Source organism: Perna viridis, chromosome 3 (genome assembly GCF_037379345.1).
Source record: "Perna viridis isolate PV_CMFRI_1.1 ecotype Kerala chromosome 3, ASM3737934v1, whole genome shotgun sequence".
Lineage (NCBI taxonomy): Eukaryota > Metazoa > Mollusca > Bivalvia > Mytilida > Mytilidae > Perna > Perna viridis.
The window spans coordinates 20,539,338-20,562,797 of record NC_142447.1 but is presented as its reverse complement, the minus strand read 5'-3'; the positions used below and the strand labels follow the sequence as shown (position 1 = coordinate 20,562,797).

Genomic DNA, 23,460 nt, shown 5'->3' with positions numbered 1-23,460 from the left:
TTTTTTTAACAGAACATATATTATTTATGAATAATTCATGGACAATAGTTGTGCAAAGTAACGGAAAAGCAATGTCAGGTTCAATACAAGGACATACGATTGAGAAACAAGTTAGCCGAGAGTTAGTTGGTATATCAAAAACACAAGATCAAATAAAGTACTTTTATTTGGTACAAATATGTATATCAGGGGATCGGCGTCTATGGCAATACCGCCTGCACATAGACGCCCTAGACGACTCGGTCAGCTAGGCTATATAAAATATAAATGACCGAGTGGTCTATGGCGCTGGACTTTGTGCAGGCGGAGTTGCCATAGATGTCACAGCGGTACAGGTTCGAGTCCCGCGGAGGGAACGACCAAAAATTTGCTTTGCAAATATGACAGTTTTAACATCGTTGGGAATTTTCCGGACCTTACCATGCTTACTTTATCTTCCATGTATCAATTTGATCCGATGGATCAGTATAGCTAATAGAGTCGTCACATTCTGAGACGTTTGTATAATATTGATTTGTTGTGACATGTATCGTTAATTTGATCATCTATCCTACATAACAACACTTAGATGAGCTGTTGCATACTAGCATATATCGTGTACTAAGTTACAACCCAAGATTTATCCTACGAGGAGGAATGACCCGGCCAGCGAAAGCTATATTTTATATAGCTTCGTTGACCAAATGGTCTAGGGCACTGGACTTTGTGCAGGTGGTGTTGCCATATATACTGCTCCATCGGTTCAAATTGATACAGGGAAGACAACGTAAACTTGTAGAAGGGTCTGAAAAATTCCCAACGAGGGCGCTGGACTTTGTGCAGGCGGTGTTGCCATAGATGTCACAGCGGTACGAGGGAACGACCAAAAAATGTGCGTCGCAAATTTGATAGTTCTAACATCGTTGGGAATTTTTCAGACCTTTCTATACGTTTACTTTATTTTTCCTGTATCAAGTTTATCCGAAGGAGCAGTGTAGCAAATAGAGTCGTCACATTCTGAGACGTTTATATATATAAATATATAAAACATTCCGCACAGCGGAGGGGTATACCAAGTATCGTAGGTATCTGAATACTTAAAGGTTATTCAATTTTATAAAAGTGAAGAAACAAAAGACTCCCAGGAGCCTGAATCCCTAACCTGGTTAAAGTTGGCCTTTCAGGGGTAATAAATTTAAGAACGAGTTGTCCAACAATTTTGACTCAAGAAGACTTTGGTAGAACTATCATAAGAATCATATCAGTGATTGAAAATTTCTTTCTATCTATTGTAGTTTTCAAGATATCGATTGAAAACTGTAAAAAAAAGTCACTTTTCATCTTTCAAGGGCAATAACTCTTACAAGTAGTCGCCTGACAACTTTGATCCCTGAAGACTTTTGAAGGTCTTATAATACGGGTCATTTCAGCAATTGAAATAATTTTGCTAAATCTAAGGGTTTTGGAGATATATGCAAAAACTACTGTCTGACCCCTATTTTCTATTTTTAGTAACGGCTGCCATATTTTTCGACGGATCAAAAATCCCCACATCAGTTCTATGCAACATACCCCGAATAAATTCATACCAAGCTTGGTTCCAATTGGTCAAGTAGTGTCAGAGGAGAAGAGTTTTGAAAAATTGTTAGCGACGACGGACACCAAGTGATGGCAATAGCTCACATGGCCATTGGAGACTATTTACGGCCTAAAAATAGATGTCAGGCTATGTGGTCATTCATGTGTCTTTATTTTACTTTTTTAAGTTTTTTTTTGAAGAAGAGATCGTTCTGTTTCCGTGATTTTTATTACTTTCGTCTGTCGTCGGGGCCTTTCAGAGCTTACAATTGAAAAGCTTGTTAACACTTGTTGAAGACATTTTGGTGATCTCTGAAAGTACAAATCTTTTGTATTTAAGTTATACGCTGGTGCATTTGTTGTGTTTTACCATATCCGCTCTTTTTTTCTATTAAAGTTATGTGCTAATGAAATGTTTTTCCTCACTTGCTTCTCGCATATACAATTTAACATTTATATAAACCACATATACTGTATGGGACTGATATCATAATTGCTTTTTGAACTTGTTTAAAGACGAGAGCATAAATTGCTAAATAACTTTATCTTTTGTAAGTCTATGATCACTTTTTTGCAATATACACGGCGTTTGGTAACATAGACAAAAGGTATTTTTAATGACTTATTGAATTTTTCATATTGCTCGAAAAGACCCTTTTCATTGTCAAAGTACAATTTACAATGTACAAAAATATACAACAATGATATGTTTTTTTTTAAACAATTGTTCATAAATAATACATTTACAAACCAATTTTATAGATTTTTAAATGTTAAAAAGGTGTCCACGTAAAAACCAGGCAGTGGGTGCACATGATAAATTTTGTTTTTAAAAGATTTTCATTCACTTCGTATAATAAATGTATCCTTTCTCAAAGCCGAATGTTGGTTTTTAATTTACTGCAAATATTGAAGAAAGAATGCGTAGAACACATTGAAATGTACTGAAGGGAGGTAACTCTTTATCTTTATATGTTTATACAAAATTTGGTTGCTTTGTTAGGGAGATTTTAAATCATTATCTAAGCCATCCATTGTGGCATTAAAAATCTTTGTACTATTTGATATACATGATATAAACATTACATTGGAACAAAAAAATACCTTTTGCCAACAATAGCATATTATCTGCGTCTGCTTGATTTGTACACAGACAGCCTCTTAATTGTCTTTATTTATACATTAATGACTCTGTAGTGAATATTTTATACTAGTTATAAAATTATGGTAAAGCAACCCAATATTGATTGCGAGTTTTTTTTAGTTGTATGTTTATGAATAAATAGAGTGTATTCTTAATGGTAATTTTGCTGAGTTTTCAATAGCCAATAGCAGAAAAAAAAGGAGAAAGAAGGAAAAAGACAACATCGAGAAGAAGAAGAAAAAAATGTTTTTGACGAGCTTTTAAAATGTCTAAGATTTACAAAAAAAATTAATTCTATCATGGCACAACTGTTAAGTCTTATACTTTGTACATACGAAGATAAGTTTTTGCACTGGTATCATAATGCATTTTTTAACACTTCATCTCAAAACTCATAATTTTAATTCAATTGGTAAATGTGATTTCATTTAAATAAACTTGTTATAACAAACTTTGATTGAATCAGAGTAGCTAGAACATGCAGTGATATTTTGAATTAAGATTCCTATGTTTGGAAAACAAGACTTGTTTGACCATTATATGGTACAACAAATGTTCAATAGAGGCTTTTAATATTGATTCGCTTGGACGGAAAAGTACATGAACCAAATTATAACGGGTCATTCAGCCATGACTTTCTATAAATTACAATCGTCAAAATCGTGGTGAATTAAGCGATTAACGGTCGCTCTGTCATGGCTATATAAGTAAAACAATAATGAATATAATCTACATTTGAGTATGTGAAATAAAGTATTATTATAAACATCCTTTAGGATTGTAAAGCTGGGTTGCTATGATCGCCCTCTAATTTCTCACCACTGCTGTCAGAAACAAATGCAACGCTTTTACGGGGACGTCTGCTAGTTATTCCAACAGCATTCTCATCACTACCGTCAAATTTCCGGATGACACCATTTAATACGGTATCATTTTTCTGTCGATTGTTCTTTTTTTTATTGGCATCATTTTTGTGCTCCTTGTCATCATTTCTGTGCTTCCCGACATCCTTCTTGTGTCTTTTGTCATCATTATCCTTACTTTCATCATCAGAATTATCGTTCAGGTTTTCTGCAATTAGTCCGTCAGTATTTCTTATAGGTTCAACCCCATCTGCATTTCTTATTGACTCCTGTCTTCTATCATGCTCTTGCTCTCCATGTTGAACATTTCCATTTGCTTGATTATTTGTTATATTCCCGTTGCTGTCCTTCTCCCTAGCTAATTTTTCTTTCAATTTTCGAAGTACTGATTCTGCGTACTCTTTCACATCTGGATCTAGTTCAACATTATGTTCACAATAGTCTGCCCCAAAAAGCTCTTCTTCAAGAGTGAGGCGAAGACCAATGGTGACATCAATTAATTTAAGTACGACGAATGACGTCACAGTGGACCAAATGATAATAGCTACGGCTGCCATAGTCTGTACACCAAGTAAATAGAAACCACCTCCCTGAAATACAAAAAAAAAAAAAAATGAATCAATACAAGTATGTTTTTGTGAAAATATTACAATGTTTTGATTTAAGACAGTAAAAACACCTTCCTTATACATAAAAAAGTCCGTCAAATTGAAGAATCTTACCCAGACTAGACCATCATGATGACTGAAACTATGTTCAATGTTGTCACGCAGTCCAAAGATTCCACAAGACAAAATACCCCAAAGTGATCCCATCAGATGTACTGCAGATGCTCCAACGGGATCATCCACCTTTAGTTTGACAAGAGCTATTTGTCCAAACGTTGTCACAACAGAGCCTATTGCCCCAATAATAACAGCTGCCCATGTTGTGGTTACCGCACATATTCCTGCAATAAGTTGTCTATGTTGCATTTAAGAAGAATTATGCAAATAGGAAAAAGTCCAATGGTCAAAACGTTCTAAACCAATTGTTTTTGAAAATGGTCATACATTTACGATAAATGTGCAAAAAAGAGTTACATCCACGATTTGAAAAATAATCATATTGTACAGAAATACTTTTGAGTTATATTGAAAAAAAACATTTCAAAAACGTTGTTTAGGCCGTGAAAAATTAGTTTTTCTTTACTTTCCTAACCGCCTTCATTATATTTTTTATTCTTAAATGATTATTAAGACATAATGGATGAATGTAGATGTTTTAGAATTAGATATATATATGTACATACTACCCAAGGCCTGATTCTTAGATAAACCTGTACTCAAAGTAAACAAAGTGGGTAACGGCTTCAATGTAATTGAATGCAGAAAACTTATTGCTGATTCTTAAGAACACATTTTTTTACTTCAATTTAAACCTATATAACAAATGCAAAAAACAGTTGCATATATTTTTGTTATTTTGTATGTATTATTTTGATTATTTTATGTTCTTTGTTGTGTTTGTCTGTTTTCCATGTTTGGTCTTGTCCCTGAATTACATTCTTGTGATTTCCGCTGGAATCTTGGTTCCCTTGATTACTCTTAAATTGAAGTTAAGGCAGAATTAATATCGAATTTACTTAGCCTGAACTTTTGATTTTTACGTGAACTTATTAAACAATGTATTTTTAATGTGAGTTGTTTGCAAAATGCAAAGCTAATACCAATAAAACATTTAATGCCAACTGTAGATAATGAACGTTTACCTGTTATGCTTACAAGCGATCCTAGAATACCGTTTACAAGAAGCTGAACGTCAAACTTCCTTTTATGCAGTAAAAAACTGAAAATGGCATTTCTTAAAATCAATACATACAAATGAATGCATTAATGTAATTGAAACTTACAACTGAAAATTGTAAAATGGAAAGATGCGATTTAGTTTTAAGCAATTAAAAATAATTATAGATATGCTTTGGTGGTTAAGTATAGTACCTTGGTATATAGTAATCACTATTTGAATTTAACAGCCGGTTTTATTTTTTTCGCCCGTATTCAACTACTGATATGACTTTGAATTTGACGTCACTTGTTGTTGAAATCTACAAAAATTTTATCAATAACCATAGATCCGCTTTAAGGCAAAATCTATCTAGTATAAGTTGCAGTCTTAATCTTGCTAGAATAACAAACCTATCAGGCATTATATATCATTCAATTTGTGCAGAATAAAATATTGATTTTGTCAAATTTTAAAAAAAAGGTCTCTGTCTAATGTAAAAAAAAATGTAGTAATTTTACTTTGCCTGTGATCAGATAAAAAAATATTATTGAAAATAATCATGACGTCATAGTTTAAAGTCGCTTGATGACAGATTGATTAAAGCAACTTTTAAAATTATTTATGCATATTTAGGAAATGCCACGATATAGCAATGACCAATATTAAGGGAGCAACCATATATTCCTGAGAACGCAATTTTTCAAAAGTCTGTTCGGGGAAATAAACAAGTGGCCTCCGTTACCAGTTAATTAACATCTTGCTTTTAAAAATTCACAGAAAAAAAAATTTCCGGCTTGACAAAACTGGAGAAAAGATATCTGTCCCGAAAAAGAAAATTCCAGGCCCAAAATAAGAACTAAACAGCCGTACCTGTACCCAACAATTATATGTAAATCATGTGTTTTTTTTAGAAATACAAATGTAATGTGCTGACTAAAGTAGCAGTCTTTATAAAAATCAGACAGGAGGTGACTCATTCAACCGAATTTAGTTTTATTTCTTGTTCAGAAACAGTTATAGATCAAATTACCAGTCTTAGTTTTTCATTTGGAAGTTGCGCTTTTGAGAAAAAAAATATGTAGATTGTACGTGAAAATAGCACTTTGTAAGAGTTATCGTTCTTCATTTTGTTTGATTTGGTTGATTTTATTGGGAGGTTAAAGTGTAGTTTTCTCAAAAGTTCAGATCTAAATACAAAAAGATCTATTGTCACATAAAAATATAGTATATGTAAACCAAAAAACATCATCTCATCCATTCTACACAATGAATCACCTTAACATAGGCAGTGTCTAAATTTTGAATGGACTGGTACTTAAATACATATATTACTCTGGCATTCGGAGTAGAATAGTCTGATAAAGAATTATAACTTAATGTATTGTAAAATGGACTCGACGTTTAATACAACTTGTCCACGTTTAACCTCAATGTCATTCGAGGACAGAACTCAAGACTTGTGAACATATTTTCCGAAAACAAATACTCAATTTTAATGCCAAGCATGACACAACGAAATTAATAAAATGAAACTTAATTTAAAATATCAAAACGTTTACATTTCATAGCTGAGAAATATGTGACGTAATAAGGTGTGCTCTGGAAAGGAAGAAGGGTGTTTTAAAAAATACAAAAGAAAAAAATGTGAGTCTTGAGAACACAAAATGGTGTGCACTTTGAATTCCAACTATAAAGAGCTTTCCTTTCACGTTTTGTTTTAAGAATTGGTAGTATGTTTCATTTATCCTCAACAGAAGCTGGTTAACTTGTTTATCTATTAAAAAAAAATATGTTGAAACTTATTGCTATAGAATAAAAAAAGAAAAGTAAGTAATGTCACTGCACATCTCTTAAAAATTTCTCAATTTTTTAAATGTGAAAAAAAAACCCAAAACAAAATAAAACATACGAGACATGATGGAGATCAGAAAATGAGTCCCAAAACAAAAAAAAAGCACATGCATTTATTTACCCATAACTGTATTCATTGGCACCTGTCCTGTTGACAATTTTGCTGTAGGGAAAATGGAAATTATACTGATTGAATGTGTACAAATAGCAAAGGGAAAGTTGCTACACTACATGTGGGGAACATGCTTTCTAATGCAATGGTAAACAAAGACAAAATATTCAAAGTTTTTAATGTCTAGTCATGGTGAAAAACATTCAATAAAGTATGCACAATTGCATTGTTGTCTATTTAAAACATTAGAAGCATTTGCTATATAAGGTAATTTAGCAAACCGAATAGGAAGTTCTATTTAACTAAAAAGAAACCTATGTACAAACTAAATGCATTTATGTATAAGATCATCTGCCTTTTAGATGGTCGTGTTCAATGATGTTAATACTATAAACTCTGAAACAAAGAAAAGGAAAATTATAAAAATAGAAAAAAGGAAAAAAAGAAAAAAGAAAAGCAAGGAAAAGAAGAAAGAAACAATAAAAACCAAATTAGGGCTTCTTTAAAAATGAATACATCTTACTAAGGTCTCACCACTTCCGGATGAAATGGCCATCCCCTACGTAGTACCAAAACTCAAGGCCCCCGAATCTATGCATTGGAAATGCATAAATTGTGTGTATGCTGATCAAAAGCAGTCAAAATAAAGCTAAGAATGTGTAAATTAAAATCATATTTGTAATTTACTTCAAAGGTGTTTAAATAGTGTTTATGTGTGTGAGAAATTTGCCTCCATACTGTCAGTTAGCAGAAAAGGTGAAAATGTGGATTTTCAGAATTATTTACTAAATTTTATGAAACAACTCTACAATCATCGTATTATTAACGTAATGTTTGTGAAAGCCTTATTTTCAAAGTTTTGCAATGGAATGCAACATCAAGAAGTCATTCGTCCAGGTAATTCACAGTAAAACTAAAATACATTGTTAACATTAAAGTAATGGAAACGTTAGAAGTGGGTAGTGAGACCTAAAATCAAGATGCATGAATACAATAGTCCTATATTTAGCTATATTTTAACCAATATCAGAGAAAAAGAGCATATATGTCTTTCATCATAAAATTGCTGAATAGTATCAAGTTAAAAGTCTAATCGTTATTTTTAACAATAAGGCCAATAATTAAACAGAGCTAAATCATAAAAAAATGTTAATATGTCTTTATCCATGTGAACAATTAAAAACCATTCCATAAACCGAAAGTTTCATTGGCATCATTTAAGTATAACAACAAAATAACCGAACTGATATATTTTGGTAGTAGTAAAAAGGAAAACAAATGGAACTTAAGATTGAAAAATTGTTATTCTGCGTTTGTGCAACTCAAAGAGTAATCAAGGGAACTAAGGTTATAGCGGTAATCAAAAGAATGTAATCCAGGGACAAAGACCAGACATGGAAAACAAACAACAAAGAACATAAAGTAACTAAAATCATACATACAAAGTAACAAAAGTAAATGAGCAACTCGGACTCCACTAAAAACTGGGAGCATGGACCAGGTGCACCGGTAGGGTAAGCGTCCTCTGCTTTTCTAGAAACACCCGCCGATTTGCTCATAAAAAGTCAAGTTCGGGGTAGACAAACCAGGAAAGGAAAACTATGACCCGTTGAATAAATCAGTCTTCATGGTGCTGATGGATATGCCATAACGATCCACGAGTTCATGATGACGACCACAAAACTTCTGTAGTGATGACTTCAGTCTTGTAGCAACATAACCCTGTTCCAGAAGCCTATTTGTTAGAGTTCTAGCGCGATACAAAAAGTCTGAGTTGTTTCGGCAATCACTGGCATAACGTATGAGTTGTGATATGAACACTCCATACGCAGGAACCGAAGGGATATTGCCACAGATGAAAGGAAAATTGACAATTCTGAATGAAAAGTCATCACGTTTGTCGTAAAGTTTGGTCAATAGTTTTCCTTTACCATCGATTTCTAAGTGTAGGTCAAGATATGAGGCTGACTTCACAGTGTCTGTAGTATCCTTTATCTCAAGTTCTTTTAGGTAGATGCGATGTATCAAATCCCCGAAATTAGGATTGTTTAAAGATAATACGTCATCTATATAGAAGAAACTGAGATTGAAGGATCCAGCCAAACGATATTCTTTCTTTCTGATCAGATCAGCTATAAAGTCAGCCTCATAACAGTGAAGGAACAGGTCAGCAAGTAAAGGAGCACAATTTATTCCCATTGGAATGCCGACCGTTTGTTGAAAAACACGTCCACCACACTGGACAAATATGTTGTCGATTAAAAATTCCAGCATTTTGTAAACATCTTCCTCTGTATATTTGGAAGATGACATGTATTTATCCATTTGAACAACTGAAATCCATGCCATAAACCGAAAGTTGCATTGGCATTAATAAAGTATAACAACAAAATAACCGAACTGATATATTTTGGTAGTAGTAAAAACGAAAACATATGGAACTTAAGATTGCAAAATAGTTATTCTGTTTTTGTTCAACTCAAAGTTAATATTTCTTTATCCATGTGAACAATTGAAAACCATTCCATAAACCGAAAGTTGCATTAGAATTTATGAAGGATAACAACAAAATAACCGAACTGATATATCTTGACAGTAGTAAAAAAATCCATATGACAGATGGCAATATCAGGGTAAAAACTTATGTTGACAACGGAGTCATTTTCTTAAGTAATCCATGTCATTTTGACTCCTGTATAATATCTGATGTTTCACTCCAGTCAAATTCCTAACATGCAAACTAATCTACAAGCGTAAAAGGTAAAACAGGATTTTCGAAATATTTGAACCTACTATAGCCATTATCATATTGAATTATTTTGCTGACATTCGCACTAAATGCATTGTGTTAAAAAGGAAACGGCTAAAAGCCATTTACACATATTTATACACATGTGATATTCAATTTAAAAATACAATACATAAAAAAAACATGCGATGTGCACAAAAAAAGGGGGACGTAAATATACTTACCTCAGAAGGAATGCCATTACACCCCCACTACATGACGAAAGGATTGTGGTTGCCGCTGACCTAAAAGAAGAAAAATACAATCCTGCAATGAAATGTGAGTTTTTGTAAGAATCAGACAAAATGGGAAAATCAGAAACATGCAAAAACCCAATTCCAGACATTTCAACTGGTAGACAGATTTTTTTCATACCAATAAGTCTGAATACAAAAATAATCAACAACACGCCAAAAATTGAACAGTTCAACAAAATTTAAAAGAATTTATTCCGTATCTTCTCGGTGCTGGATTTGGCTTCTTAGTTTTGAGTACTTTTTCTTTATAGTTTGTTTTTAAATCTTTTACCTTCCAAGTTGATGTGTGTGGATGAGAGATTACCATTTGAAACATGTACACAGCATACTTAAATTCCCAAAATTATATAAATTGGTATAGTATTGTTGTTTTGAGTAACAAATTTCATTGTTATTTGAAAATATTTGGTAAAGAAATATAAATCACGTAAACCTATATCATGGCATTTGTTACTCTAACTAATAAAATGACATGACATTTTTTTTCAATTTTGTTTTGATTCAGTTAATGAATGAATCAAGAAAAACAGTCTTACAGACGACTTTGAAGAAAAGCATTGCTTTGGAAACACCAGGGAAATTTGAATCGGATGCATTTAGAATTTTAATGAATTATAAGACATTGCGTGAAATAACGAATTAGTGTTTCTAAAAGAACGTTAATGAATGCTTTGAATGTTACTTTAATGCTTTATTGGATGCAACATGGAAAACTTTTACATTGAACATTAATTAATACAGCGCCATCAATTCATAATGAGTTGTCCTTTGCAGGAAGTGTACTCAAAGAGTGCAGTACAGAAAATAGGCCTTTAATCATACTTCAGTAAATTACACGACAATTATCTTTAGATTTCGTGATAAGATTTTTAACAGAATACACAAAATCTAAAAAGTGATTCAAACAAATTGACCTTTTTTAAATCAATGGTGCTGCGGTTCCTGACATCATTCGGTTATATGATAGATGTATAACCTAAACGATTCAATAAATGAATTAATCGATATTAAGTATATTTTTCCTCTTATAATCTTGTTTTATCTTACTGCTCAACTATAAATTATATTTGCATCAATCTTTTCAAATCAATGGTGCAGCGGCTTTTGACATAATTTGGTCACACCATAGATGTATAACCCAAATAGACAATCAATTGATGAATTAAGGAGGTAGACCTAGGGTAAGGGATATAACTCTTGAAATCAGTGACATGTTTGTGTCATATTTATTTATACCAAAGCCTGTCAAGCTTTCGTTTGAAGCAGAATAAAATCAATCCAAGTTACTTTGATGCTTTCATGAGATTGATGTAAAATGCTGAATGCAAACGTTCCAATGATTGTTTATGAGTCGTGTCCCTTACAGTAAGACTATCGCCTTCATAGATTTTAAGAATATTTTCCACTTATAATCCTCGTTTAATCTTGTCATTCAATTTTCAAATATACTTGCATTAACTTTAAAGAAAAAGTGGAAATCGCAGCTGGGCTTCACTCTTTAAAAAAAAGGTGCTAAGTCATAATAACGCATCTAACCGGAAGTAAGGTTCCAACTTCATCTATGGGTTATAAATCTTAGTACAATTTAATTTGATTTGTAACATGCTTTCTAGATGGTTTGTTATCTTTGAGCAAACCAGGTTTTTTTATAACCTTGCTTGGTACTATCACGTCATTAACGTCGATTAGTCCACACTCCACGATTTGAATAATTCCAAACAAAATAATGTTATGATTATGAATCAATTAACAATATTTGAATTGTCATCCATTTGAAATTAAATTCGCGGTTTATAAGCGTAAACTGTCGCAAACAATGTTATTCCGTATAACTTGTTTAAATATTCAAGAAACATTCCTTAACATTTATCAACTTGTTCTCGTCGAAATTGAAACGAAACGTAAAATGTGAGAAAGAACAATAAGAGAAACATTCTTTTTTAGTAATACTTATAAAATCAAAATGTATGAACGTACGAAAAAAAAAAAACGAAAACAATTGTTGCAGAATAAATGATCAATACAAAAGATGTAGCATGAGATACATAAGTGAATAAATTTATGATGTTGAAACACATGAATGAAAAAATAATAAGTAAAATAAAATAAAAATATTTGTTATTTCAACATACCTAGCTGCTATTTTCCATTTTCCGCCACTAATACCAAAGGTGCTCCCGCAGTTGAAACCAAGCCATCCCCACCTAGAACAGTAAAATAAATGTTAATTATTTTGATTGTTAATGATTGAAATATTGCATGTGAAAGATTTTGAAACAAATATTGAATTGTTTGAAAAAAAGTTTGATAGTTACTGTTTCTTTAACTTGATTATACTGGGAAAAGAGTAATTCACATGTTACAAATACATGATAGCTTCTTAGTAACTTCGTACCATAATATAAACAACCCAAGTACAGCATTTACTGAATTTCCGTGACAGTTCACTTGATCTTCAGAGAATCGTCCATATCGTGGTTTAACAATGATGGCAGCAACTAAAGCTGTCACCCCTCCGACCAAATGGACTGGTCCGACTCCAGCTACATCAACCACGTGCATTTGTTTCAACCAACCGTTTTTTGACCAAACCCAGTGCGCGGGAAAGCTGTATATTACAGTATTTAGGAGACAAAACGCAATATAGGCTGTGAGTTTGGTTCTCTCGGCTATGGCACCTGTACAAAATTAAAATATTTGCTAACGAGAAAACATGTTGATATTTTAAGTTTTCGTAAACAGTTTAGAAGAATGTATTAATGATCAGTGAGTAACAATCAAGAATCCATAATTTCGCAACCAATTTAGTTGACAAGGCTTAAAAAGGAGATTTCACTAAGAATGATCACTCTATTTTCTAAGTTCTAACCTGATACGATTGTAGTTGCCGTTGTGCAAAATGACGCTTGGAATATGAACTTAGAAAATTCTGTACCCATTGTGTCTTCATCTAATACAAAAAAAGATACAGTTAGTTTCTATTACTTCTTCAAACTAAGTCAAATAACTCTCAAGATCCATGTAAATTATTTTGATTGTAATGCTTATTAATGTTTTTTCGTAATATTGCAGTTTTTCCGAGTCCCGATTTACACGTTAAATTTTGTTTCCCAGTGTCTAGGTACAGTTCAGTCAATTCATTGTTTTTTTCCTGTTTTCCTGTTTTATTTTCATTAGTAAAAAAAGTCGTAAAACCTCTCGTACTACATAAAATACGAAGAATCGTCTTTTAGTTACCTGGATCTAGGAAAAACGAACCGACGCCAGTGAACCAGTTTGAACCTTTGTCTAGGCCAAAGGTCAATCCATATCCTACCGCCCAGTATGTCAAGGTACCAAAAACGACGTCGACCACGTTTTTAACCATGATATTAACCTCATTCTTTTTGCTCGACATGCCACTTTCCAGTAGCCCGAAACCTATCAAAATTAGAAAATTACAATCGACTTCATACGAGTTCAGCTTCATACTTGGTACTAGCATTTGAATTGCAAATTAACAGTTCATTCTTTTTCTCATTAGTTAAGAATCTGACGATGGTTTAAAAAAACATTTTGACGTATAAAGAGAATAAAGAGAAAACAGGAAGTGGGCCAAAAAGACAACAACCCTATCAAGCATCGAAAAAACGGCAATTTGAAAGACAGTCTATGATCCTTCACTAAACGGTTAGGGATCAAAATGCAAATGAAGTCATCAAATGAGTTGTTGAGTTTATTGTGACCTTAGTTCACTTACAAAGACGGATACTGAAAGCCGAGTTAATCTTAAGGATTTCTACTTTATCTCTAGTAGACATGCGCGAAGCATATCATATTATAATATATAGAGAATTCACTCTACACGTTGACGTACTCCCACACAGTTGGAGTGGGGAAACGTGCACTCTCGGACCCATGTGGGGTCTGGGAGTGGGCAAGAGCGTCAACACTGCAGCCCAGCGGCTAGTAGGACACACTCTGACCGAGTTCTTCGGTCAGGTATCCCGAAGGCTGGGCTCCGCCACCAACACTAGTCGGTTCTACTAACCCACTAACATCGACCGTGAGAGGCCTGTATTGGTATTCAAGGTCATTAAAACCTCCCGATCATTCTCATATAGAGTATTAAACAAATTGGCCACATAATACTGAAATACTTTTCTAGTAATGAATTTCGTTACCAAGTAATGGATAATTTCAATAGAAATATAGACCTCATTAAAATTAATCTTCTGAACACCCCGTGGGAATTGACTTCTCGTTCGCTTCATAAAATATTCTACCCACTAATCTTCAAAATAATAACGTAAGGATTTTGTTTTTTGATTTTTTATCTTTTGTGTAATACCAATATTTTTCCAGAAATCATAACCGGTATTAGTACAGGTCTATCTAAGGTTTATGTAAAAAGGGCGATAGGTGGAATATTTTGTCAATTTCATACACAACCTAAAATCGTTTAGAAGTCGAAATATGATATATACTATTTGGAACTTAATAAAAAAATATTGAAAGTAGTTTAGATTGGTTCGTCTGAGGATTTCTTTCAACTACACATCACTTTTAATCTGCCGTGTTGTTTCCACTTCCCAAGCCTCCTTGATTACTTCTCCAATCGTTAATACGGGAACGTTTTTGAGTGTTTTACACACATTAACCTTCTGCATGAATCTTATGTGACCATGTACTACATGTACATTGTAAGTAACAGTCCTTATGAAAATCAGAAAGCATGTCAAAAACCCACCGAATTCACTATTTTAATTTCTTATTCAGAAACAAACACAGACCACACAACCACTCTTACATGTAGTTTGTCATTTTGTTGTTGCACATTTGAGATAAACATTATAAATATTGTATATATTCGGTAATTTTGAAATCGGTACATTTTTGAACTTTGGAAGAGATATTGTTCTGGATTTGGTAAGTTTAAATGGGAGATGAATGTATGCTTTTCTAAAATATGCAGATCGTTCTGAAATAGAAAAGACTTTATTTACAAAACAATATGGCATATGTAGATTGGCAAAAAACATCCTTTGTTTTGTGGGTTTCTCTGCAATATAAATCACCACTATTATTTGCAGTATCTGAATTTTACATGGATTAGTACTTAATAATTCGCCATTTTTGTCTAGTCGAGCAAATGATGCTAGTAGGTCATAAACGGAACTATAGAAGAAAATTTATGAATCATAAAGACACTCTATTGGGTCTCTTCTTCCTTCAAAGATTCTGATTCTTTTCTATTTTGTTAGAAGATAGTATCAGAGATTACTGTCTTCATTGATCAACCTTACCAACTTTGAGTTCTCTAACGGATCGAACCTTACGGGGATAATGTTAGCAAACTATTGATTGAAACCAATTGTTGTTGGTTGGCGGAACCAAACCTACGTAATATCAGTCAAAAGAACTCGCTCATCAGCAGTGGAGGTCCGGAAATTCCAAAAGGAAGGGCAGACTGGCCTGAGAAAGGAGTCCACTCCCATGATTTCTAGTGATTTTTATATATTATCTTCTTAGATTACATCTACCAATGCTTAGAATATGACGTATTGGACGAGTACCACGTTAACAGTCTTGCCTGTTCAGACTCCTATAAATCTCACGTGGGTCTGGGAGGGTTTACCAACAACCACCTTAGATGTATGACTTCTAGGAACTGTTTACTTAGTCAAACAAAATTAGGTGATAATTGAAAACATTTTGAATGCGTAACAAGTCTTTATGAGGTAGATTTGAAATTGTGTGGCTACAGGATTTTGATAGCCAGGGACTGACTAGAAATAACTTGTAAATCAAAATATTGCGATTTTGCACACTAAGTATACTTATCTGACTACCGTAGAACACCGAAATATTTATTGTACATAAACCGATTTCAAACTTATAATTTATAGTTTATAAAGGAGGTACATTTATTGTATTGATATACAGTACACGAATACAGAACTAAATTGGTATGGCGTTTCCAAAGAAACACTTTTTTTTTATTTTCATATAATTCGAATCTTAGTTTTGATAGAATATTGATTTTTTTTTAATTCAATTTGTTATTATTATTTTTTATAAAACCGGTCCTTCGTTTCATACAGGATCATACAATGCATATGTACGTTGCAATGAATAGTTGCACATCTCATAAATCATTTGCAGATCTGTCTTTTACTTAAAAAAGCAGTATACATTTATTATGTATACATGTAACTCAAAATGTAAAGATATTTTTACTTACCAGATTGCATGGTAAATATAATAAATGAACTCGTCAAAATCCATGTTGCGTCGTCTATCCATGCCTCTATGGTTTCATCATGGCTACTTTGAGTGGCATTAGCGTTAGACATGTTTGGAATTCTGATTTCGGAAACTGTTATTCGCCGATGTAAAAGGTATTTATTAGCGAAAGACGTATGTTTTTTTTTCTCCGGAAGACAGTGTTGTCTAACTCAGTCCTTGAAAAACATACCAGTCATAGGTTTTGTAAACTTGTAAATTATCTCTCGAGTTGCATCATGTTTACCTTAAAATATAGAGTTCTGTCACAATCCTTGAACAATGATATACCAACATATTGTAATTGCTTTTCACGTAGCGAGATATTAAGCTATTGATTTCTGAGTTTATTGGAACTGATGAACAATTAGTTATTCATAAAATTAAAATTTTACATCCTAATGGTGTAGATTACAAAGTATTTGCTGATATTGTTAAAAATGGTGATTCTTATCCATTACTTACATGTATAAGCGAAAAAATACTTTGAGGATGTTGTATGTTTATTTTTGTTCGAAAAAAAAAAGAAAGACGATTGCAAGAGAGTAATTTCCTGCCGACGACACAAAGGCTTATCAAAAGAGTATTGCACACGAAAATATCTCGTTCTCAACGCCAAAACGATCACTTGATATATCTTAAAAATAGCCGTAAAACAAGCATTTACAGCAGAGAAAAGTCGGTCAAAACATGGTTGAAACGTGCATGGGAAAAAAGATAACGACGCATCAACACTGGAAGACAATATTCAAAGACATCAAGACCCAAGTACACACAAAACCTGTGTATGGCTACACAGGCAAATATGCCACACATGAGAATCATATGGTTTGCATCATATGATTATCATATAAATCGAGCACCCTATGATAATCATATGTTTCGGTATACATATGATTATCGTATGATTATCATATGATAATCATGTTTTGTCATATGTTTTTAAGCCAAAATTACCATATGAGAATCATATGACTATCATATGTTCAATATAATATGATTGTCATATGATTACCATATGATTATCATATCAATCGAGCACCATATGATTATCATATGTGGCACATTTGGCTGTGTACAAACGTGAGAACAGAAAATCTGTTATAGACATACAGACAGCAGAACAAAATACAATTGCATATAACAACTGAAGATAAAGAAAACAAGACAACAGGCTAAAACTAAAGCACTCCCATAAAAAAACATAAGTTGCTCCGGAATGGTGAACATGTAATTAAAAGTCACAAAATCACCATTCTGTAAGAATACATGTACATATATGTATATGATCGTGATCCTGTGTTATACCCATAATAAAAATATACCTGCTATACGTTTGTCTCGGGATAAATCTACAGGTTACACGAACCATGAACAGGTCTACTAAATGATTATAAATGGTAGTCATAATATGTCACTGGTATGTCGGTAAAGAATTCCTAAGGCATCTTCATGAAAGGAAGGGAAATATTCGAAAAATCTAAAGGGAGGTTGTGTAATATGTTTGTTCAATGATTTTCAATAAACACGCATTCACAAGAGTTGAATAAGAAAGACCCATGCAACCGGTTCCATTTGTTAAATTCGGGCTCTCCAATATCTAAATAGAAAAAAAATAACTTGAAGAAATAAAACGAAAAAAAAACCCATGCAGTGAACGAAAAAAAAAAACCCATGCAGTGGACGGAAAAAAACCCATGCGGTGGACGGAACAAAAACCCATGCGGTGGACGGAACAAAAACCCATGCAGTGGACGAAAAAAAACCCATTCAGTGGACGGGAAAAAACCCAAGCAGTGGATGGAAAAAAGACCATGCAGTGGACGAAAAAAACCCATTCAGTGGACGGGAAAAACCCATGCAGTGGACGGAAAAAACCCATGCAGTGGACGAAAAAAAACCAATGCAGTGGACGGAAAAAAAAACCCATGCAGTGGACGGAAAAAAAAACCCATGCAGTGGTAAAAAAAAATAGAGAAATAAAACAATATAAGAAAAAATAAGAATAAAACAAACAAAATATTCAGAATGACTCGCATTTATATGTATACACAAAGGTCCAATACATACATTGGTTTGTCTTTTGATTTACTAAAATGTTTACAATTCATATAGAAAGCTAGACTGTCCATGTTGGAACTAGGCAAATCCAATAATAAGGGACGCACAGAGTAAATTTTATCCGACTAGTTTTTTTTTATTATTGTTCCAATGAAATGTTAAACTCATCATTGTGAAAGAGAGAACAGGGATTAGTGGAAGAATATGTTCATAGTACCTTAACAAATCATTTAAATCATGAAAAGATCAAAGAGTTATTTCCCTGTAAAATTTCTATTGCTTTCCGTGTATTATTTTTTCATTCTTACCATTTCAGTAAATTAGAAACCTACATTCTATTCTTAGAAAACAGGCGTTTATCATTTTAATGGAAGAATTTTTTTAAATACAATTTGACATGTGCCATCCACTGCCTGGGTCTTCCAAGGAACCCTCTTAACATCAATAAAACAATATACACACATTAATTTATCTTTTATCATATATGAAAAAGGAATTAAAATAGATTTAGGACGGCGTTAATAGAATTAAAAATTAAGCGACCTAGGCTAGTACGCAGGGGCGGATCCAGGATTTGAGTTTGGGGAGGCGGTGGCTTATTGAATTAAATGCCTTGCAAAGCAAGGCAAAAGATATTATGGGGTGAAACTTGTGGTGAAAATTAATATTTCATGCGAACATTTTTTTTTTCTTACCGATTTATAGGGAGGGTATCCTTGGATCCGCGCCTGGTTTGTGAGCAACCTAGGCAAGTACGTGAGTATATATCTATTAAAGCTGACCTTTTCACAGACGGGGTACGTCGGGCACGCTTTTCCTCTGTTTTACCTACTGAAATCATAAGATCTCTATGGTTACCAGATTTTTTGCATCGTAAACATTCAAGCTCTCAGTAAATTCTGAAGAGAAAATGTTTCGTAACTGTGGTTCCCGGAAAACTTTAAATAAACCCGCTGTGTAACTTGTTTGTTAATTGTTATTTCCCCTAGCTGACCTGATGAACACCAGTCTCCCGATCGTAGAGAGTACTTGTATTATAAATCACGTAAAAGGCTATTTAATGAGGAGACAATACAACATTAAGGTAACAGTTTTACAACTATCAATCAATCAAAAATGAATATCAATAATGCAAAAGTAAAACAATAAAATGTCGTTTGTTTCAATTTCTTTTTTTCTCGTATTACACGTTACAGTTTATTGATCCCCTTTTCAATGTATCTCCGTGTAGAACGGTATATACTTAAGTGTTTCTATTTTTAGGACTGATATTGTTTACACTTTGCATAATATTGAACAACAAAACATTTTGTAATAGATCTAGCTTTAGAGAGACCCGTATACATATAATAATTTGTTTTTTGTTAGCCGGGCACATTATGTGCGTTGCTGGTTATGTGCATTGTTGGATCCAAAAAAGGGGGTTGGCCGATTTTTTTTTTTTTTTTTGGGGGGGGGTGGGGGTGCGGGTAGGGGCTTGGAACCATCATTTTGTTAATTTTGAGCAAATTATAGCTTGGACCTCCAACAAAAAATCTGGTTCCGCCATTGTGGATCTACATCTTTGCTAATAAACTGTTTGTAGATACATAATACAGGAAAGTTAATTAAGCCGTTCTTTCACAATATATATATATTTAAAAGCAGTCCCGTTATTTAATCACTTCATACAAGGTTCTCATCTAGCATATGTAAGGGACGTTATCAATGTATGGTATTATATTGAAATCGCAGAAGTAAATCAAAGAATCGAGGCAATCAAAGAAAGATAACCTCTGCTGTTTCTCACGGTGCCAATCAGTGCTCGGGATTTGAGGCATGTTTACACGAACCCATTGTCTTTTTAACAACTTATATGATAAAAATCATTTTTATGTTATTGACAAAGAACTAATTAAAAAAATAACAAAATACGTAGACTTTGATACTCACAGTTATTGGACACAGCATGTATGTTTCTTCTCTTTTTTTTGTAGAACCAATGATGGTATCAAGAACTTGTGAACCTTGTGCTCAAAGAAAACTGACTGTCGATTCTTTAAAATGGTGCAGCGACTGTGAAGAATCGATGTGTAAGGGATGTACAGATTGTCATATTGCAATGAAAGCAACAAAAAATCACCACTTGCTGGATATTAGTGTTGCAGAGTCTTATCAGTCAAAGAACCTGGTTTTCAAATGCGAATCTCACCCCTGTAACCCACTGGAATATTTTTGTGAAGAACACGGTACGCCATGTTGTCGAGATTGTTTATCAACGACCTTGCACCGATCTTGCCAGAAAATTGTTTCCGTTCAAGCTTCGTCAATTGGCGTCAAGTTGTCGGATACGTATAGAGAGGTCAAAGATGAAATTGATCATCTCTTCGACACACTTTCTAGCATTATTTCTGACCGGAAGGATAATATTGCTGCATTAGAGAGAGATGTACATTCAATTCGCCCTTCCATCAAAGAACTTAAATCAAGAATTATAAAAACGCTTGATAACATGGAAGTGGCTATTTTACAGGAAGCAGATCAAAAGAGAGAGGAAATTGATATATTATTAAAAAGAGAAATAGAACAAAACGAAAAAGATCTGGAAGTAGTTGCTGCATATCAGAGTCGAATGAAAGTCGTCACTTCACATAGTTCGGAACGACAAGCCTTTCTTTTTATGCACCATTTACAATCCATTATTCGGAGCCTGAGGGGACAACTTATTGGAAAAATCTCCAAAATGAGGTCAGTTTCCATCAAGCATGCCATTCCAGAAAATATCGTAGAACATTTTTCTCTTGGTTTTGTGGAAATAGTAGAAAGCGCTTGTATCGAGAAGTTCAAACTGCACAAGGAAGATTACAAATTCTTTCAAACCTTCCAGATGACGGGACAAGTCGTCTTACATGAACATACCGCGCATAGGGTTATTAGCACAGCTTTCAAACAAGAACCTTTTATTACCGGTATGGGGATCTGGAAAGATAAGATACTGCTTTGCAATTGCAATTGGAACCACAGCGCTTCGCATGTTCTCGTTTATAGCAAAGCAGGAGACTCCTGTGGTGGCATTGATGTTAATGGTGCGCCATGGGATATTGCGGTCCTTCCAGAAAGTGATATTGGTGTAGTAACCTTGCCGAATAAAAACTCTATTCAGTTTGTTGACCTAGCAAAACAGAAAACTGGTTCGGAAATAAAAATGGCAGGTACTGACGAAAAACGTGGGATAGCGACAACGTCAAACAAAATATTTGTTGGAGGTATGGATCGTTTTATATACGTGCTAGATCACAAAGGTAACATGTTGTCAACAATATTTGAGGAGAAAGAAAAGTTTTGTTACCTGCTTCCCGTTTGTTGTGATTTAATCTTTTCGGATTGTGCCAGTATTCATCGAATCAGACTTGATGGTTCCGAAGTGTTCACCTTCAGTTCGCCCGATTTGAAAAATCCCAAGATGATAACACTTGACCAACTTTGCAACTTGTATATTGCGGGCAAGGATTCCGATACTGTTCACAGACTGACACCGGATGGAAAATTCTTAGATGTTGTTCTTAGTGGAAAAGATGGCATTCATCACCCTCGGGCTCTCTGTTTTGATCAAGACTCAAATCAGTTGTTTCTTTCGAACAAGGGTGGTTCAGAACTTCTTATCTTTAAATGTTCATAAGTTTTATGAAATGCTATGTTTTTATCTATTCATTTTTTTTTATGTGTGGAGGTATGAAAAATCATTCTTAAAATATTACATTCTCTTTTTATTCAATTTTGATGTCGGGTCAGTTACAATTACTTTCAGATGTCCCCACGAACGTACGCAATATGTTCGCTTTCTAAAACAAACAAACAAACAAACAAACAAAGAGAAGCAAATAATAATAAAAAAGGGAAAAATGTCATCAAGTTTCTTCAGTATGACATATTAAGCATTATTGCATATCAGTAATAAATTGGTCAAACGTCGATCAGCTGATGGTTAGAAATTCAAAGTATTGAAAGTAACAGATCCGTGTATCTGTTATTGATCGTTGGTCAATACAAAAAAGAGGATAAGGGTCACTATACAGTTACATTAAGAAGCAATGTTTCGCACACCAAGTTATCCCCCGTCGAATTTTGTAAAACTTAAAATTAAAAGTTGAAATTAGGTGGATATATTGTTTAAATGCAATTAAGCATTTATACAGAGACAGATGTAAAATATATAAGGATAAACAGGCGCAATTTAAATGAAGAATGGTATCCGGAACGTTTCAGTCCCCTGCCGTATTAGGTTCTCTCCTCAGCATCAGATTTTCAAAACTTTTGGAACTACACTCGCGAGAGAATGAATTGAAAATTGTCTTATTATTTTTACCCTTTTTTCACCATCACCAAGCATGCTTTAATCCTGTGGTAGTGTCTAAGTGACTGATATTTTATAAAACATGGTATTTGGCTGTTAGTTTTGGAAAGGCACCCCTGATTTGTAGTAAAACTCAGTAATATTTTTTTTCAGTATGTTACCATGGCTGCTGGGTTTTATAACAATAATCATTAAATTACTTATAAATGACTTGAACCTCCACACACCAAGGATTTAAAAAATATGCACTTTTTATGACAAAACACTTGAAATTTCTGTGCGGACTTCCTCAAAACAGCTTTAGTTGAACAAAATGAGACAAAATTTTCAGAAATGACCTAACCGTATTGTACTACCTGAAAAAAACGCACAGATAACTTGAGATATTAAATAAACGGTTGATTCATTAATGCAATAAACAGAAGAATAACTGTGGTGAGGGCTATATCACGAAATATGGACT

General features: G+C 33.6%; 2 protein-coding genes across 4 annotated transcripts; one reads left to right on the top strand and one right to left on the bottom strand.

Moving 5' to 3' along the window:
* Positions 1-2,931: 2,931 nt before the first annotated feature.
* On the bottom strand, positions 2,932-20,683 carry LOC148621388 (putative ammonium transporter 2). 3 transcript variants are annotated; one of them, XM_088575673.1, is made up of 12 exons: positions 20,597-20,683; positions 19,447-19,495; positions 16,563-16,850; positions 13,577-13,759; positions 13,209-13,289; positions 12,735-13,017; positions 12,472-12,543; positions 10,268-10,327; positions 7,304-7,345; positions 5,315-5,391; positions 4,287-4,513; positions 2,932-4,154 (listed from the first exon to the last, which is right to left on the bottom strand). In XM_088575673.1, exons 3-12 carry the CDS (start codon positions 16,672-16,674, stop codon positions 3,474-3,476), a joined length of 1,818 nt encoding a protein of 605 aa, XP_088431799.1. In that variant the 5' UTR covers positions 16,675-16,850; positions 19,447-19,495; positions 20,597-20,683; the 3' UTR covers positions 2,932-3,473. The 3 variants fall into 3 exon arrangements, with proteins under 3 accessions (XP_088431799.1, XP_088431801.1, XP_088431800.1); XM_088575675.1 differs by lacking the exon at positions 7,304-7,345; XM_088575674.1 differs by lacking the exon at positions 20,597-20,683 and having other exon boundaries at positions 19,447-19,666.
* Positions 20,646-22,400, top strand: LOC148621387 (uncharacterized). The gene has a single exon (XM_088575676.1). It carries the CDS (start codon positions 20,646-20,648, stop codon positions 22,320-22,322), a length of 1,677 nt encoding a protein of 558 aa, XP_088431802.1. The 3' UTR covers positions 22,323-22,400.
* Positions 22,401-23,460: the final 1,060 nt, after the last annotated feature.

What these genes read in the sequence shown, in the direction of transcription:
- LOC148621388 (XM_088575673.1), bottom strand. Translation starts at nt 16,674, where the DNA reads ATGTCTAACGCTAATGCCACTCAAAGTAGCCATGATGAAACCATAGAG. An exon ending in TTCGTTTTTCCTAGATCCAG is followed by an intron (nt 13,290 to 13,576) that starts GTAACTAAAAGA and finishes TTTTTGTATTAG; the next exon opens with ATGAAGACACAATGGGTACA. An exon ending in AAATGGAAAATAGCAGCTAG is followed by an intron (nt 10,328 to 12,471) that starts GTATGTTGAAAT and finishes TTCTTCTTTTAG; the next exon opens with GTCAGCGGCAACCACAATCC.
- LOC148621387 (XM_088575676.1), top strand. Translation starts at nt 20,646, where the DNA reads ATGATGGTATCAAGAACTTGTGAACCTTGTGCTCAAAGAAAACTGACT.